The sequence below is a fragment of the Diabrotica undecimpunctata genome, chromosome 9 (assembly GCF_040954645.1).
Source record: "Diabrotica undecimpunctata isolate CICGRU chromosome 9, icDiaUnde3, whole genome shotgun sequence".
NCBI lineage: Eukaryota > Metazoa > Arthropoda > Insecta > Coleoptera > Chrysomelidae > Diabrotica > Diabrotica undecimpunctata.
In genome coordinates, this window is record NC_092811.1 from 118,568,722 (window position 1) to 118,584,874 (window position 16,153).

Below are 16,153 nucleotides of genomic sequence, written 5' to 3' on the forward strand. Positions count from 1 at the left end.
TTAGTCTGCCATTTCAGTTCTCGTTATAGAGGGAGCCTACGTTACATAAGTATAAGATAAATAAACACAACAAAAACAATATTAACAACTTTATTACATAAATATTTACAATAATTTAAAACAACTTGTAATTTCATCAATGTCCGATTTTTTATTGGGTCCTATACCAACAGCAGTTAAGCACCCTATGTCCACTTGAGTTCTCCCTGCATCTCTAACCAGACAAGTGTTTAAATTCATATTCTTCGCTTTGTGGTAAGTATCTTTAAGCACTTCTTCACAGTTTGTCTCTACTTTTAAAACTATCTTAGGTTGTCCTGTTGCTAACCATGATTTTAAATGTGAATTATTACTTTCTATTGATGACTGATATAGTAATACAGCAGCATGAGCTGCCTGGGATGCTAGCTTGCCCCTTCCCATGTTAATATCAGTTCGTAATATTATTACCATTTTTGTTGGTTGAAGACTAGATATTAAGGACTTAAACATGTTTAACACAAGTCTTTTCAGAAAACTAAAACACAAAAAAATGATGTTAGGTATTTTGGGTGCCACTTTTACTTCTTGATTCTTGATGTTGTTGCATACACTTCCTGAACTCAGTTACTTGACTTTGACACTGTCTCCAATCTTTAGTTTCTGATATGCAGTCCTAAAATCATATTTTTTTTTTACTTTTGATCAATTTGGTTTCTAATTTGAATTAATGTAAATACAAGGCATCAAAAAAGGATAAGATTATGGGAAATATAGACGATTGATGAAAAATTAATCAAAGTTACTGGAAATTAAGTGTAAATTTTAAACCATTTTAGAAGTAGTTGTATTTAGCTTTATAAAATTTGTACCTGTACTTTATAATGCAGGTTAATACAACCGGTCTTTTTTAGCATTTCCTCCACAGGATCTGTAAGTTCTTGATTACCATGTCCTGAAGACATTTCTCTGCGTTTACAGGGTTCGCAATCCTCCTCCATGTGTTTTCATTTTTTAAAATAGTGAGGTTACTGTTTGACGTCTATAAACGTAAGAACGTAAATGTCATTGACGATATTAGCCAATAAGATCATTGATTTCGAAGGTGTGTGTTTGTGCAGGTCACGAGTATGTAGTAGTTTTTAATTGGTTCAAATAGAAGTACCTCAGACACTCCCACCAATGCCAACGTGACAACTGACGATAGGGGTTATTTAACTTTGGAAGTGACTATTCGTAGTCCTTAACATATGAAAAATTTATTTGTGGAAAAATGTTAGGACCATAGTATAAAAAAGTTAGGACAAAATGATGAAAATTAAAAACAAAGCTTTACATTTGTAACTAATTTTTGTTGATTAGCCATATGTTTTTATTGGGGACGAAGCTTTTCCACTTATGGAAAATGTAATGAAACCATATTCTCAAAAGAACATATCTTACGATGAAAAAATATTTAATTATCGTTTATGTCTAGCTCGCAGAGTTGTGGAAAATGTTTTTGGAATATTAGCTTCAAGGTTTCGAATATTTCTACAGCCTATCAATATAAGTGTGGATAAAATTGATATTGTAATATTGGCATGCTGTGCTTTGCACAACTTTTTGCGAAAAACATCTAAAAGTAATTACATTACTGAAAAATGTGTCGATCGTAAAAATATTAACACTGGCGATATAATACCAGGTCAATGGAGGCAGCAAACTGGTAACGGTATGATAAGTTTGGAAAAAACAAAGAAGTCAAATGCTACTTTTGTTACAAAAAATGTAAGAGAAGTCTATAAACAATATTTTAACACTGTCGGTAGGGTTTCCTTTCAAGACCGTATGGTGAAATAATATATAAATAAATAAATATTATTCTAACAGTTAATACGAGTAAATTACCTTATCTATTTCCATATCCATGTTAGTCTCATCCTCGTCGTTTGATATTCCTTTTCTTCCTGTTTCACTTTCTGCAGTAAAAAATAATAGGTCATAATACCAAAGAGAAGGTTCATAGATATCATCAGCCCCGGATCCTGTACTTTTAGAATCCTTAACCTAAAATAAATAATTTTGTTAAAAAATAAGTTATTAGTAAAAAAGAAACATTTAAAAAAGCTTTAATTTAAATAATATACAACTAACCATGCATTGTCATCCAAACTAAACATGTTTGCAAAATTTCAGCTCAGTCGTTTGAGGACAACTGCTTTAAAATTAATCAGTTGGAAAATTTATCCGTACAAATATACATACAAACATTGCAAGTTAAATAATTTTTTTTTTCGAAATAAAAAAAATAAAAGCTTAAAAGAATTATAATAAAAATAAATTTATTGTAAAAAAACCTTTTTAAAAACACCTTTTATTTAAATGCACTAAAAAGACGAAAATAAATTTTAAGAAGAATCTATTTATTACATTACACAATTTATAATTATATAAAAGCTTGTCGCGAAATTTATCTGTGTGGATAAACAAGAATTCGCTTCGTGCGTGATCATGGTAGGGGTACTTTGAAACGATGCCAGCGTGCGTAGCGGCGAAATATGACAAAATTGGCTCTACCTTTTTACGCATAAATTTTATCAAAAATGTGTGCAAATACATATTGCGTATTTAATTATGCTAATAATAGCAAAAATAGAAAGTGTAGTTTTTATAGGTTCCCAAAGATTACATATAAATTAGAGAAAAGAAAAAGATGGATCCATGCTATTAATATGAAAAAGTAAATATCACATAATTTCATTTTTATGCAATTGAAATAGGAAAAATTTAAATAATTTACCTTAAATGATATTTCATAAGGCTTCAAGCTAACTGCAGAGTGTCTGATGACTTTAATTAACTTTTATATTATAACTTTTACTATTACTGTTTTTAAATATATGCTCTTTCACGTGAAAAACTTGATTTGCCAGTACTAGATTTTTCCCTTTCTTTTCCGTTTGTGGTTGAAAAGATATATTATGATGAATTTTGAGAAACCCAGTTTTTAATACTACATTTATTTTGTACATAAACTAAAAAAATATAATTAAAAATTTAATTATTAATAATTGTCAATTTCACATGTATTTAACAATGTCAAACATATGTCATATGTTTAACCTGAAAATTGGTAGGTCCGAAACTGTCAGATGAAGGCGGTAGGTGTCGCGTCAGTCACGCACGGAGCGATTATGTTTTTTATATAAAATTGGTATTTCTCGTGACAAGCTTTTATATAATATAAATTGTGTAATGTTATAAATAGATTCTTCTTAAAATTTATTTTCGTCTTTTTAGTGCATTGAAATAAAAGCTTTTTTAAAAAAGATTTTTTTACAATAAATTTATTTTTTATTTTTTAGTTCTCGTTGGATATGTTTTTAAGTCTATTCATTTCATTTAATGAAATGAATAGACTTAGCGTCGCTAACGCTAAAAAAATTTTAATCAGCGTCAATGTAAACCTCTATATCTCGAGTTTGAGGCAAGTCGCTTCATAAATCAAAAAATTCAAAATGGCGCATCCAAAATGGCGGATGTTTAATTTTTAAAATTAAAAACATGTATTGTCACCGACAGTACATATGTGGTGCGCCAAATTAGCGTTACAATTTTCCACCTTTACATACATACATAGATACATACACTACAAGTTAAATAAAAGCTTTTAAAAATCAAAAGACGCAATTTTATGATATAATAATAATTGTTAATGGATCTTACCTTCTTCAGTTCACGCCTAAAAGATGTTCTTATATTATTTATTTTCTTTTTCATTGCATCTTTTGTCCCTTCTGGAAACAGTTCCTGAAATTTATTAAATAAAATATCATAACTTGAGATTCTCTTTATTTTATTTGCATAGTCTTTTGATTTTACATTCTATAGACAGCTGTTTTGTCTATATATTTCAATAAACTCTTCCCAGAATTTTTTTTGTTTAATGTCCATGATTAATGTCCCAATAACTGGCTATCAACAACAATACTGCCGTAGTCAAGACTCTACACATGTTACAACTTGCGTTCAAACACGATCGTTGTTACGATATTTTATGGAAGCGTACTGCGAACAACACTCCTACTACGTATTGCGCAGCATCCAATTTGCCTACGCACGTGACGATTTATCGTTACTGCGGTAGTTTTAACCGATGCAGTACTGTATGCAGTTTGATAAATCGTTAGGTGTGTAGCCGTTTTATAGATCTTTCATATCGAAGACTTTGTAGAAGACAGGTTTGACATTCCCCGACAATATTTTCAGTTAATTGTTGAGGATGTAGTAAAATCTTTGTAAACTGTGCACATGAGTGTTATGCCTCGATACATTTTCGCATTTCTGTTTATTCTCCTTTTTATAGATTGGCCATTATAATCGCGGTTTTCCAGACTCTTAGGGTCTTTTCGTCGTTCCAAATCTTGTTTACGAGTGCATGCATTTGTCATACCTACTAAGTATTCACCACTATAATTTAGAAGGGATATTGTCAATACCAGACAAAAGAACCAAAATGACTATCTACAGAACACTAATTAGACCCGTAGTAACCTATGGATGTGAAACTTGGGTAATGACGAAAAAAGATGAAGCCCAACTCAGGACATTCGAGAGAAAAATACTGAGGAAAGTATATGGCCCGGTACAAGAGGAAGATGGCACATGGAGAATCAGGAGAAACGACGAAGTTAATGAGTTAAATGAAGGTTATGACATTGTAAGATTTGTGAAAAGTCAAAGACTGTCATGGCTGGGACATGTGCAGAGTCAAAACGATGCAAAAACAACAAAGAAAATGTTACAATGGAAGCCCATAGGAAGAAGAAAAAAAGGAAGGCCCAGAACGAGATGGTTGGATGACGTGGAAGACGACCTGAAAACAATGAACATAAGACAATGGAGAAGAAGGGCACAAGAGAGATCTGAATGGAAGGACATAGCCAGACAGGCAAAGACCCATCCAGGGTTATGATGCCAAAAGAAGAAGAAGAAGATTGTCCATACCAGGAGCCTTGTTATTCCTTTGTGTTCATATTGCTTCTTTGACCTCTTCCCTCAAGGTGTTGCATGCCCATATGCCCTTCCTTTCCTCGCGTCCCTAAAAGAATTTGGAAATAAATTCTTTAGATTAATTTGATTTCTCTTGGATTGCTAGTTATCTGCCCTTCTTGATTTCTGCATAGATTTGATGGGGGTTTGACCCTTCTCTTAAATTGCGTAGATATTTATATGCTTCTCTTATATAGTTGTTTTTAAAACTCTCTTCCATTTTCTGTATATTACTGTCGTCTTATTTTCTTTTCTCTGTTCGACATATTTTATTCACATATTATATCGTTAATAATATTTCAGTTAATTATCTTAACATTGTTAATTACTAAAACACTATTCGCCCATAATATTAACCACCAGTAACAAGAGAATTTAAAGAAAAAGTAATCAAACTTTGAGCTTAGATTGGACAAGTTTCTAGTTAAGCATTAGTAGCATTAGAAGCACAGCATAGATTAAAAAATTACTATTAAATATTTAAATAAAGAAACTTAACTGTTTTTCAACAATATCCAGGAAAGAGCATGACAAAATACGGCTATACTAAAATCTAGAGTAAAAGGAAGGACTTATACATACATTATTTGTATTCAATATATGAAAATAACATTTAGGTATTTCTTCCTTCTCCGTCCAGTCAGTGCATAGACACTACCAAATTTGACAAATTTTATGAAAGTCTATAAGTCACATATATATTTGAACTTGAACTTTGATTTTTGGAATTTCCTTCTTTTTATAAATATGATAATGTACTGTGTACTGTAAAACAAAGCTTTAGTCCACTTTTACACAGTCTCATTTATTCCGTAGATGTAGACACCTCAGTATACGTTAAAAACATTTTCAATATATTTCGTATTTGGCAAGTAAGCAATGCAGGTGTTTTGGTTATACAATTGATAACTAGAATCGTATATCGAAAGATTATTTATTCTAATTATGTTCCGATAGCTACTGTGGATTCTCATGAAGTGCAGATAATGTGGATATGTGATTAATTGATCTAACACTAAACGTTTGCCGCAAAAAGGGTTCATAGTAAACCCCAGAATTTACACAAAATTTAGTTTGTTTTCACTGAAAAATGAATCAAGACGAGGACATGGAACAGAATTTGATTGGAGTGATAGATGCAGGTACCAGAACAGTACAGTTTTGTGTGTTTCGGACCGAACATACAAAAGAAATAGCCAAACACACTGTAGACATTACAACAGCTGTACCCCAAGAAGGATGGTCAGAGCAAGATCCCAGAGAGATCCTCAGAGCTGTAGAAACTTGCATGGAAAATGTTGCCAAAACCCTTGGCTCTGAAGGTATGTATTGCAGAATAATTCTTGTAATGATTTAGATGATAGTATTAAAGAATTAATTGTATAAATTGTAATGATAAGTCCAACTTTTTAATCTCAGTACTGTTGTCGTCTTCAAAAATGTATTAGATTAGGATTTATCTAACTTTTTGTTAATTCAGGTGATTATTATCTTAAATAGGGCTTAGCATTTTATATCATTATCTGTTTATGGGATCAACCAGTCCGTTAAATATTTTTCATATAACTAATTTCAAATGCTTTGAGTTTAGTTGAACTTTGGGCTTTATTTGAGAATTTTGATGCCTCAGTTTTACAGAATAGGCAACATCAGTAAAGTACAGAAAATGTTCAGAATAAGGGGATTAAATACAACTTATCATAAACCACATTTAAATTTTATTTTTACAAACTTAAATGTCCCTCCATTCCATTAATTCTTTTCAGTAGTTCGATAAACTATAAATAAATACTTTTGAGGTTTATAAAACAAGGTTAAAACACTTTCTTGGCATTGATTTCTTGGCTCATAATTAACTATTCCCAATTTTATTTTTTCTTTTATATGTATTTCTAATTGTACATTTGTTACAATACTCTGCTTCCATTTTTCTTTATTTTATGTTTCTTTAAAAAACATTTATCCAAGATTTAGAGTAATTGATGTTATTAGTTAGTAAATTGTTATTTCCATATGGTTCCTTGAGATCTCTGGTCAAATATTGATAATACTATTAGTATTAAGTATAGAACAGTTTCCAGATACAATTAATTTTCTATCACAAAACACGGAACCTGCTAGATCAGTTAAATTCACATAATGTACAAGTGTCACTTCTGGGGTAAGAAAAAGATATGTTAAGTCGAGTTAGAAATATGTTATAATAAACAAAGTAAGAAACCTTGGACTATGGGTGAAGTTCTTTAAAGGCTCTGTACATATTTTTTAAATTTAATTCTGATGGTAGATAAAGATTTTGTCCAGTCTGTGTGTATAATGACTTTGGCGGCCTTTGAATTAAGAAATGCGAGCTATTATGTTTTCTATATCAGCAGAGTGTGTCTTCTTAGGCCCATTTTTAAGCTTGCATCAGCATCTTTTGAAGAACATCCATTAATTGCTAAGCTATTTCTAATTCAACGGATCTGCATTTCAGTAACATTGAAAATACTATGAAGAGCTTTGCCACAAAATCTTATGTCTTTTCCCGGTAGTCGAATTTTATACATAAAAGAAGCTACATGTGGTGGACCTTGTTGATGTCAATCTTTGTTTGTATCTTCATTTCCACTGTCACTAGTAGTACTGTGGTTAAATAAAGCAGCTTTTGGAAGACAACTGAGTCATCTCTGGACAGAAGTAAAGCCTATGAGGCTTGATAAATATGAATGCTGCTCATCTTTGGTCTTCATATTATTAAACATATGCAGTAAGTCAGAACTTTGTTCTTGTGTTATTACATAGAAGCATCAGTAACGTTTTTACCTACAACCAAGATTGAAGTCATAAGCATTGATAAAACAACTTGTTATTATCGAAAAACTTACCCACAGTCATTTCCTGCTGTTCGGGCTAAAACATCCTTATCACCTTTATGCGTTTTGTCTGCAATTCCATGTATTTTAGCTTGCTTTATGATTTCCCTTCTAAAACTTCTGAATGATAAACTTCTCCGTTTTCATGATTGATCTACAGTTCAAATTTCACAAATGCTATCATCTATAATATTAGAGGTATTGTGTTGATATATGGTATTAGAGGTATTGTTTATGGTCAGATCTAAGAACAATGGGGCTGCCCACTGACCCAACTATTATGGACGACCGTTCAAGATGGAAGCAAGATGTGCAGTCAGCCAAAACCCACCCCGGGTTGTAGTAATACGAGAAGAAGAAGAAGAAGAAGTATTGTGTTGAACAGTTTCCGTCATGCTGAACTATTTTTCTAATACAAAAGAAACAAACATTACCTGTTAACCCATTAAGGGCCGAGACAATCAACAAAGAGAAATTTGACAATTGATTTATTAGATTGGATTAAAAACACATACATTAAGACAAATTTACAACCAAAAAGAATTTTTTTTTCTCATGAAAGGAAAAACAGGTGGGTGCGTATACGCACCTTTGGCCGAATACGCATACAATTTTTAAAAAAGGAACATATTGTATCTTAACTGTAAATTAAATTTTAAGATGAAAATTTTCGAAACATTCAGGGTGTAGATGCAGTGTACACTTTTTACATAAATAAATAGTATTACTATTGCACATCCGACATTTTCTTCTTGCACTATTATCGTCTCTTTCTATAATGTGGCCAATATTGTCGAATCTAGTTTCATCTGGTAAAGCAAATTTAGATGGACGTCCATATTCTGAGTTTGACAATGATGTAGCGGTTTCTTCACTATTCTCTGCATGTCCACTATATTTTAATAAGTTAAGAACCAATCTCGAACGAAACTCCAGCTGGGAAATTTTAGAATCATTCGCAATTTTAAAAATTTTCCAACTATTGATCACCATACTGTCAATCATGTTAATAAACAACAGCCACCACCACTTTTTTCCTCTTATTTTAATACAGTAATTCACAATGCCATTATCATGCAGAACCACTCCACCCATGTATTGGTTATATTGGTGAATTACATTAGGCTGAGGGATAAGAATTTCTTTGTGTTCTTTACGGTTATAACGTTTAGTTTGCATAAGGAATAAAACGTCACATGTATTTGTCATTACAGTCACTACTGAATTATCGTTCCATCTTGTCACCAAAACTTCTAAATTTCAATCGAATGCACATATATAAGGTAATGGCACCAGTAGTGGACAGGGCACCTATAGGTGACACTTATGAAATAAATTCAATCAAATAAGGGTTAAAATTACAGAAATCTTCTCTGGCATAAATTTAATTCTTTGCTGTTAGTGCCATCTATCAGTGAGCATTAAAAGTAGTTTGCTATTTCTGAATCCAAGATGGCTATTAATTGTTTTCACAAGTAGATGCATGGTCCTATCGTCTTAAAGTTTTTTTGTTAGTAGAGTGACTAAAAGGTAAGAAAACATTATTAATATTTTTTGGTACTTTTTATTTAAGTTTAGACATATTAAGAACTAATGCTAGTGGGGGTTGGAAGTTATTTTCTTATTTATTAATAAATTTTAGTAAATAACCTTGAAATAAACCAGATACAAGGGGTGTCATCTTTAGGTAACTAGAATTCATGTAAAATTTTTTTGACACCAGTACATGACACCCAGTGTCAGGTATTGGTTACAATCAGAAAATGTGGGTTCCAATACGTGACAGCTTTTTTTTGTTATAGATTTAAAAGGATGCCAAAAAAAATATTACAATACAGTCATGAAGATATGGAAGCAGCTTTGGTAGATTGCCGAAATGGAATGCCTACGGCAACCTCTGCCAGACTCCATAAAGTTCCACGAGTTACCTTACTCTACAAATTGAAAGGCAAAAATCCAGTAGAAAGAAGAATGGGTCCAAATCCAATATTTACTGCAGAGGAAGAAAATAGGCTAGTGCAGTGGATAATATCAATGGCAAGTCGAAAATTCCCAATTACAAGAAGCATTTTAATCGTAAGTGCTAGAAAATTGGCGATAGAATTAAGTAAACCTCTGAACTTAAAAAACTACAAAATTGGAAAGAAATGGTATTACGGATTTTTAAAAAGGCATCCAGAAATTTCTCAAAGAGTTTGCCAAAATCTTACCAGCAGCAGAAAAAATGTAACTGAACAACAAATTAAAAACTGGTTCACTGAAGTTTACGATTTTCTCTCAGAATCAAATTATTGTGATATCCTCAAAGACCCTACCAGGGTCTTTAATGCTGACGAATCAGCCTTTTTTTTTAAATCCAAAAGGACAAAAAATTCTAGCAAAAAGAGGTGACCGATCTGTCTACCAAGCTGTTGGAAATGATGAGAAAGAGTGTCTTACTGTTTTGGTAGCATGTAATGCTGCAGGTAGTGTTGGTCCACCAATGGTCATATTCCGATATGTAAGAATTCCAGCAGTTCTGGCGGAGAGTGTACCAAAACAGTGGGGAATAGGTCGCTCAGAGAGCGGATGGATGACTGCTGAAGGATTTTTTGAATATATCACCAATGTGTTTTTTCCTTGGCTGACAGAAGTTGCCAAAATACCTTTGCCCATTATTTTATTTGTGGATGGACACTCATCCCACCTGACTTTGCCTCTAAGTAATTTTTGTATTGATAAGGGTATAATATTAATCGCATTATTTCCAAATTCAACCCACTTGTTACAGCCACTGGATGTAGCTATATTTAAATCTCTAAAGGGTACCTGGAAAGAAAATGTTTTGGAATGGAGATTAGAAAACAATATGTCTGAATTAAAAAAACATAATTTTGCACCACTGCTAGAAAAAATTATAAATTCAAAGATTACACCAGACATTGCAAAAAATGGTTTTCGTAAATGCGGTTTGGTGCCATGGAACCCAAATGCAGTGGATTATACTAAAATTACACCACCTACTGAAGAGAATAATCTGCTTCAAGAACCAATTCAAAATTTAGCTCTGGAAGAAAACTTAGGCAACGTAGATTGGATATCCTTTAAGTTAACATTAAGCAAACTTATTGGCGAACAAAAAGTTTCAGATTTTGTGAGAGGTATTCAGAACAATGAAGACAAATCACTATTTAAAATTTGGGAGAAAGTTTGCGATTATGTGACATCATCTCAAAAATATCAAGAACGGACATTTGTTGATGATCAGACAGTACAAAACGTGACAATTATGGAAAGACTGGAAAACGTAGAAGAAAAAGAAAATATACCTGATAAATTAGAAAATATAATAGATGTATCAGTTATTCACTCGACACCTGTAAAAGATTCTACTCCTGAAAAAATTCCAATAGTAACATCAACACCAGTTAACATAAACATTAACATAGAAGCAGGTCAGTATGTTCCATCACCTTTTAAAAGGGCCTTATTCTGGCCGGAAACGAGCAAGGAATCTTTAAATAAAAGGAAAAGAAAAGATACCATCTGTTGTGACCTCTGATTCATGGCAAGAATACAATAAAAAGAAACAACAAGTAAAAGAAGAACAGGAAAAAATTAAAATTGAGAGAAAAAAAAAGAGAGAAGAAGCTAAGGCTGAAAAAATATTAAAAAAGAAAAAGAATAAGATTGAGTCAGCATCAGAAGATAGTGATGTTAGTGACATAGAGTATGCAGAGTCTGAAAATTCTGGATGGAATGAGGATTTCGAAGATACAGGTGCTGAAGATATACAAAAGCTAATCACAATAGAAAATTTAAGTGAACTACAAAGTGGTGATTTCATTCTAGTGTCATTTATGGGAGGGAAAAGAAATTCCCAAAGATTTAAATATGTCTGCATTGTTCAGAAAAAATGCTCTAAGAACGAATTATTAGTTATGGGATGCAAATCTATTGATACTACAAAACAAACTTTTAAGGCTGTTGAGGATGATGTGTCCACAGTAGCTTTTAATCAAATTTTGGGAAAATTAGAAAATCCACAAGTGGTGCAATCTGGTGATAGGTTTAAATATGTTTTTCAAGCACCAGTTTCCGATTTGAAAGAAATGTTTTAAAATCTTGTAGTTTTTGTCATAAATAGAAGTTTTAATGTGTTTAAATTTAAGAAGTTATATATTCAGTAATTTTAGTTTTAAGTTTTTACATCTTTGTTTGAATAGGTATTATGTGCTTATTAATAATGCTGCATTTTCATATTTATATTTTAGTTTATTTAGGTGTCACCTATAGGGTTCTTGTGTTGTCATCAACTGGTGACCTTCAATTTTTATCTGTCATCTATAGGGGAACATGTATTTTATCAAAAAACATTAAAAATAAAATCTTAAATAAACAACTTTTCGATTTTTTTAAAGATATTTATAAAAAATAAGTAGTAATAGTCACACTGAAATGTTCTCTTGTGACTTTCTTCATCTATCTTAGTCAGTAAAAAATTATAAGTTAATTTGTAATCTAAGAATGTCAGGTACTGGTGCCATTACCTTATGAACCTCTTTCCTTTTTTTCATAATTTTGTTTTCTTCTAGAGGACACTTAGCAGTGCGATTTTCCCTTACTGTTTCTGTTGCAAAGAATCCTTTTTCTTTCAATAGTCCAAAAAGAGCATATGACGTAAAGAAGTTGTCGAAAAAAACCTTATGTTGCTGTGGGTTTTTAACTATCGAAAGTAAATTCAAAACAACTGCCGTTCCTAAGCTAAAACTATTATCTGTTTTCTCAGTTTTTCCGCCATATGGAATAAATTTGAACAAATAACCAGTATCGGAACATAAACACCATAGTTTAAAACCAAATCTAACAGGTTTTCCACGGATGAACATTTTGCACGAATGTCGCCCGAAATATGGAACCATTTCCTCGTCAATGGAACCATTTCCTCGTCAATGGAAAGATTTTTTGCAAAAACTCCAAATTGTGCAAACTTTCGGTTAATTATTTCAAAAATTGGTGACAATATATATAAAAAAGCAAATATAACGTTTACAGCACACAGCAATTTTATAAATAGGGAATGAAGTGTATTGACTATTGACGAGATCGTAATTTCAGATTGTTTAGTCTACGAAAAAAAATATAATATGGTTTCGGCCAAAGGTGCGTATACGAATCCATCGTATAAACATGCAATTATAGACCTTATTTTTAAAGTATGAATGAATAAGTTTTTAGAATAATAAAAATTTCAACATATTTTTATAATTATAGAATACAAAATATGAATTAAGTTTATAATTAGTATCGGAAAAATTTTTTGTATGAAGATGTGCATAAATCATTAAATTATGCAAAATTATAATAATCTTAAAATATATAAAAAGTAATATTTTTGTCAAAAGAAAAATGATACTATATACCTCAATCTATTGAGATGTTACTTCAATAAAAAGAAAACATTAAAAAAATTATTTTCGGGCCAAAAAAAAATTAACAATAAAGGTTGCGTTTACGCACCTTTGGCCGTAAATGGGTTAATAACAAAGAACGCACACAACTGATAAATTTATAGACAATATCATTCACGCTTAGCAATGACCGTTGACTAAGATGGGAAAAATGTTGCTTTTACAACAAACCGCATGGACATCTTTTATTTTTATAAAACTATCCTAATTTTCTATGTAGTTTACTTCGGACATCTTGGATTTTTACACAAGTGAAGATTGATAAAGAAACTACTATTCTATGCGAACAACAAAGTCGAATTTGCAAAAAAATGGACATGTATTGTTTTTCAAATAAACGCTTTAATTGTTTTTGTCCATAAAAAGATTACCCTGAATAGCTTCAACAGTCCGCTGTCACAGATTTACATAAAATTGTCCACGCCTTAACCAGGAGGCAAATGTGCGGGTTTTTTAAAGAAAAATTTCCCGATAGCAGAGAAACACCCATATATAGATGTTGCTTGTGTTAAAGAGTGTCACTAATAAATTTATTTTATCTCATGGTACTTATCTACTGTCACCAATACCAAAATATAATGTCGTATTGTAATGATAACTAAATACTACAGTTCAGAGTCCAGCTATTCTTTATCCATTGAATTTTTCAATAATAAACAGTATAAGTGATTTTACAATAATAGTAAACAGTACCCGGTCAACTTTGGTTATTTGTATTTATGAAATGTTTTTTTAGTCAATATCTGTAATATTCCACTTATGTTTGTTAAAAATAATATGTTCTATATTTAGAGATTAAAGTACCTGTCTATAAAAACAAGGGAGATGTACAACAATGTACAATAGGGTGTCCCATCTTTGACCCTCAAAAAAAGTTGTGATCGAAGTAAAACTTCCATTTGCAGTGCCACGACTAGGCGTTGTATATCCCAAATAAATTGATCCGGGTTCTGATAACAATGAGATGTGTTCTTCCAAAATCTCTTTGCGATGGTAACGATTCCCTATTTTCTCATTTATCAGGGTCTTGTCCTTTCGTTCATCAAAGTAAATGCTATTTACAACAATACCTGCAACATCTTTTGAAGCATCTCTTCGGGCTTTACATACAGCTCTGTGGATTTTGTTTTTATCAATAATCAGTGTCAGATCTTCGGTAGAAACCAAACCCACGTCAACCAAAACGGCAGAAGCAACAGCAGCAGCAGATCGCATCGATAAACCGTATCTATCACTCACTTTAGCAACTGTTGGCAACCGCAACGTATTTCTATTAAACGTGGAAGTCGACGGTGTTTCTGTTGAGAAAGAGTCAGGCACTGCTTCTTCATCACAATTGGCTGATATAAAATCGGTCGTTTGAGTAGCACACAACTTTTTTGTTGCCCTCATTGATTCTTCTATTTTTATCTGCTGTCGTTTCATGAATCTGGCAGTTTCTTTCTTATCAACAACGCCTATAACCATTTTCCTGTCATTTCTTTGATCTAACAGAAAGTCTCTATCATTGATGGCAACTTTTTTATGTTTTAAACATGAACAAGATTCAATAGAAATACATTTACAAGCAGTAACGTCAAAAAGCTTTTCAGCTGACTATACAAAATACTTCACTTTGTTTTCAAAACTGTTATTTCGTTTGCTTTTGGGGTGTATTTTCGAACTGAGGTACTTTTCGAAATAATATTTTAGTAACTGAATAATCCGTTCCTTAGTTATGATTGGAATCAAAGCTTTTGTTCAAATATTAATAACTTCTTCAGAAACAATGGCATATATTTCTGAGTTGGATGGATCCTTTCCATTATACTTTAATTGTCATTTTACAAAAATTACAATTTTTCTAAAGTTTGAAGATCGGTAGAACCCTTAAGATATATTTTTATTTTATTTTTAAAAATACTGTGATAATCTATTGGCAATTACATAAATTTTAAGAGGTCTTGCATTAAATAATGTTTTATATTTAGTTCAGGATGCCAAATTAAGTATAATGAAATATTACTATAAAAATGACAATTTTTCAAAACTTTAAAGTTCGGTAGAACCCTAAAGATATATTGTTATAATTTTTTTAAATTATTGTGATAATTTACGAGCAATTACCCCAATTTCAAGAGGTCTTCTATTAAACAAAAACCAAAAGCAATTTTTCGGGACACCCTAATGTACAAACTACAGAGCCATAAAACTACTTAATCACACCATGAACATATGGTAGAGAGTAATTATTGACAGATGGATACGTAAAGAAACCGAAATATCTGATAATCAGTTTGGCTTTATGCAAGGCAAATCAACAACAGACGCAATTTTCATTATGAGGCAGTTGATGGAAAAATACAGGAATAAAGAAACAAACGCTCATATGATATAGTGTTAGGGCACTTGTGGGAGAGACTGATAAATTTCATGTGAAAGTAGGATTGCACCACCAAGACTCGGTGCTTAGTCCTTATTTATTTGAAAAAAATCATCTATCCATTTATATGAAGAAAATACTTTAGTTACTTGTACATAAACGTAGGTACTGTAATTTCTTAGTTATTCGTTAAGAAATTCTTCCACTGCATAATATAATAGGCTTTTGTCATTTTATGGAACTTAAGGAAAGAAGTTGCAGATTTAAGTTAGAAAGGGAGAGGGTTGTATAATTTTTTGCCGAATATAATACAGATTTTTTTACTAACTCAGTGGACGGGATCAGTAAATACACATCAAAGGTTGAATTTCTGGTGGAGTAGTCATGATTAGGTCTTGATGGAAAAACATGTAGGTGTTTACGAAATAAGCAAACAGTTTCTAAAATATATAAAGAGGGAAGAGTTAAAATTC

The 16,153-nt window shown here is 31.7% G+C and overlaps 2 protein-coding genes across 3 annotated transcripts in view; one reads left to right on the top strand and one right to left on the bottom strand.

The window, feature by feature from the left end:
* Positions 1 to 391: 391 nt before the first annotated feature.
* LOC140449928 (uncharacterized) lies at positions 392 to 1,114 on the bottom strand. The gene is made up of 2 exons (XM_072543344.1): positions 852 to 1,114; positions 392 to 655 (listed from the first exon to the last, which is right to left on the bottom strand). The coding sequence occupies exons 1-2, from the start codon at positions 978 to 980 to the stop codon at positions 539 to 541; spliced, it is 246 nt and encodes an 81-aa protein (XP_072399445.1). The 5' UTR covers positions 981 to 1,114; the 3' UTR covers positions 392 to 538.
* Positions 1,115 to 5,730: 4,616 nt separating this feature from the next.
* Positions 5,731 to 16,153, top strand: part of LOC140451068 (glycerol kinase 3-like) — a 72,418-nt gene continuing 61,995 nt past the window's right edge. The window contains exon 1 of one of the 2 annotated variants that reach the window (XM_072544787.1): positions 5,731 to 6,335. In XM_072544787.1, the coding sequence (XP_072400888.1) occupies positions 6,104 to 6,335 (232 nt within the window). In that variant the 5' untranslated portion in view covers positions 5,731 to 6,103. The remainder of the gene's footprint in view (positions 6,336 to 16,153) is intronic. The other variant, XM_072544786.1, reaches the window with a different exon arrangement.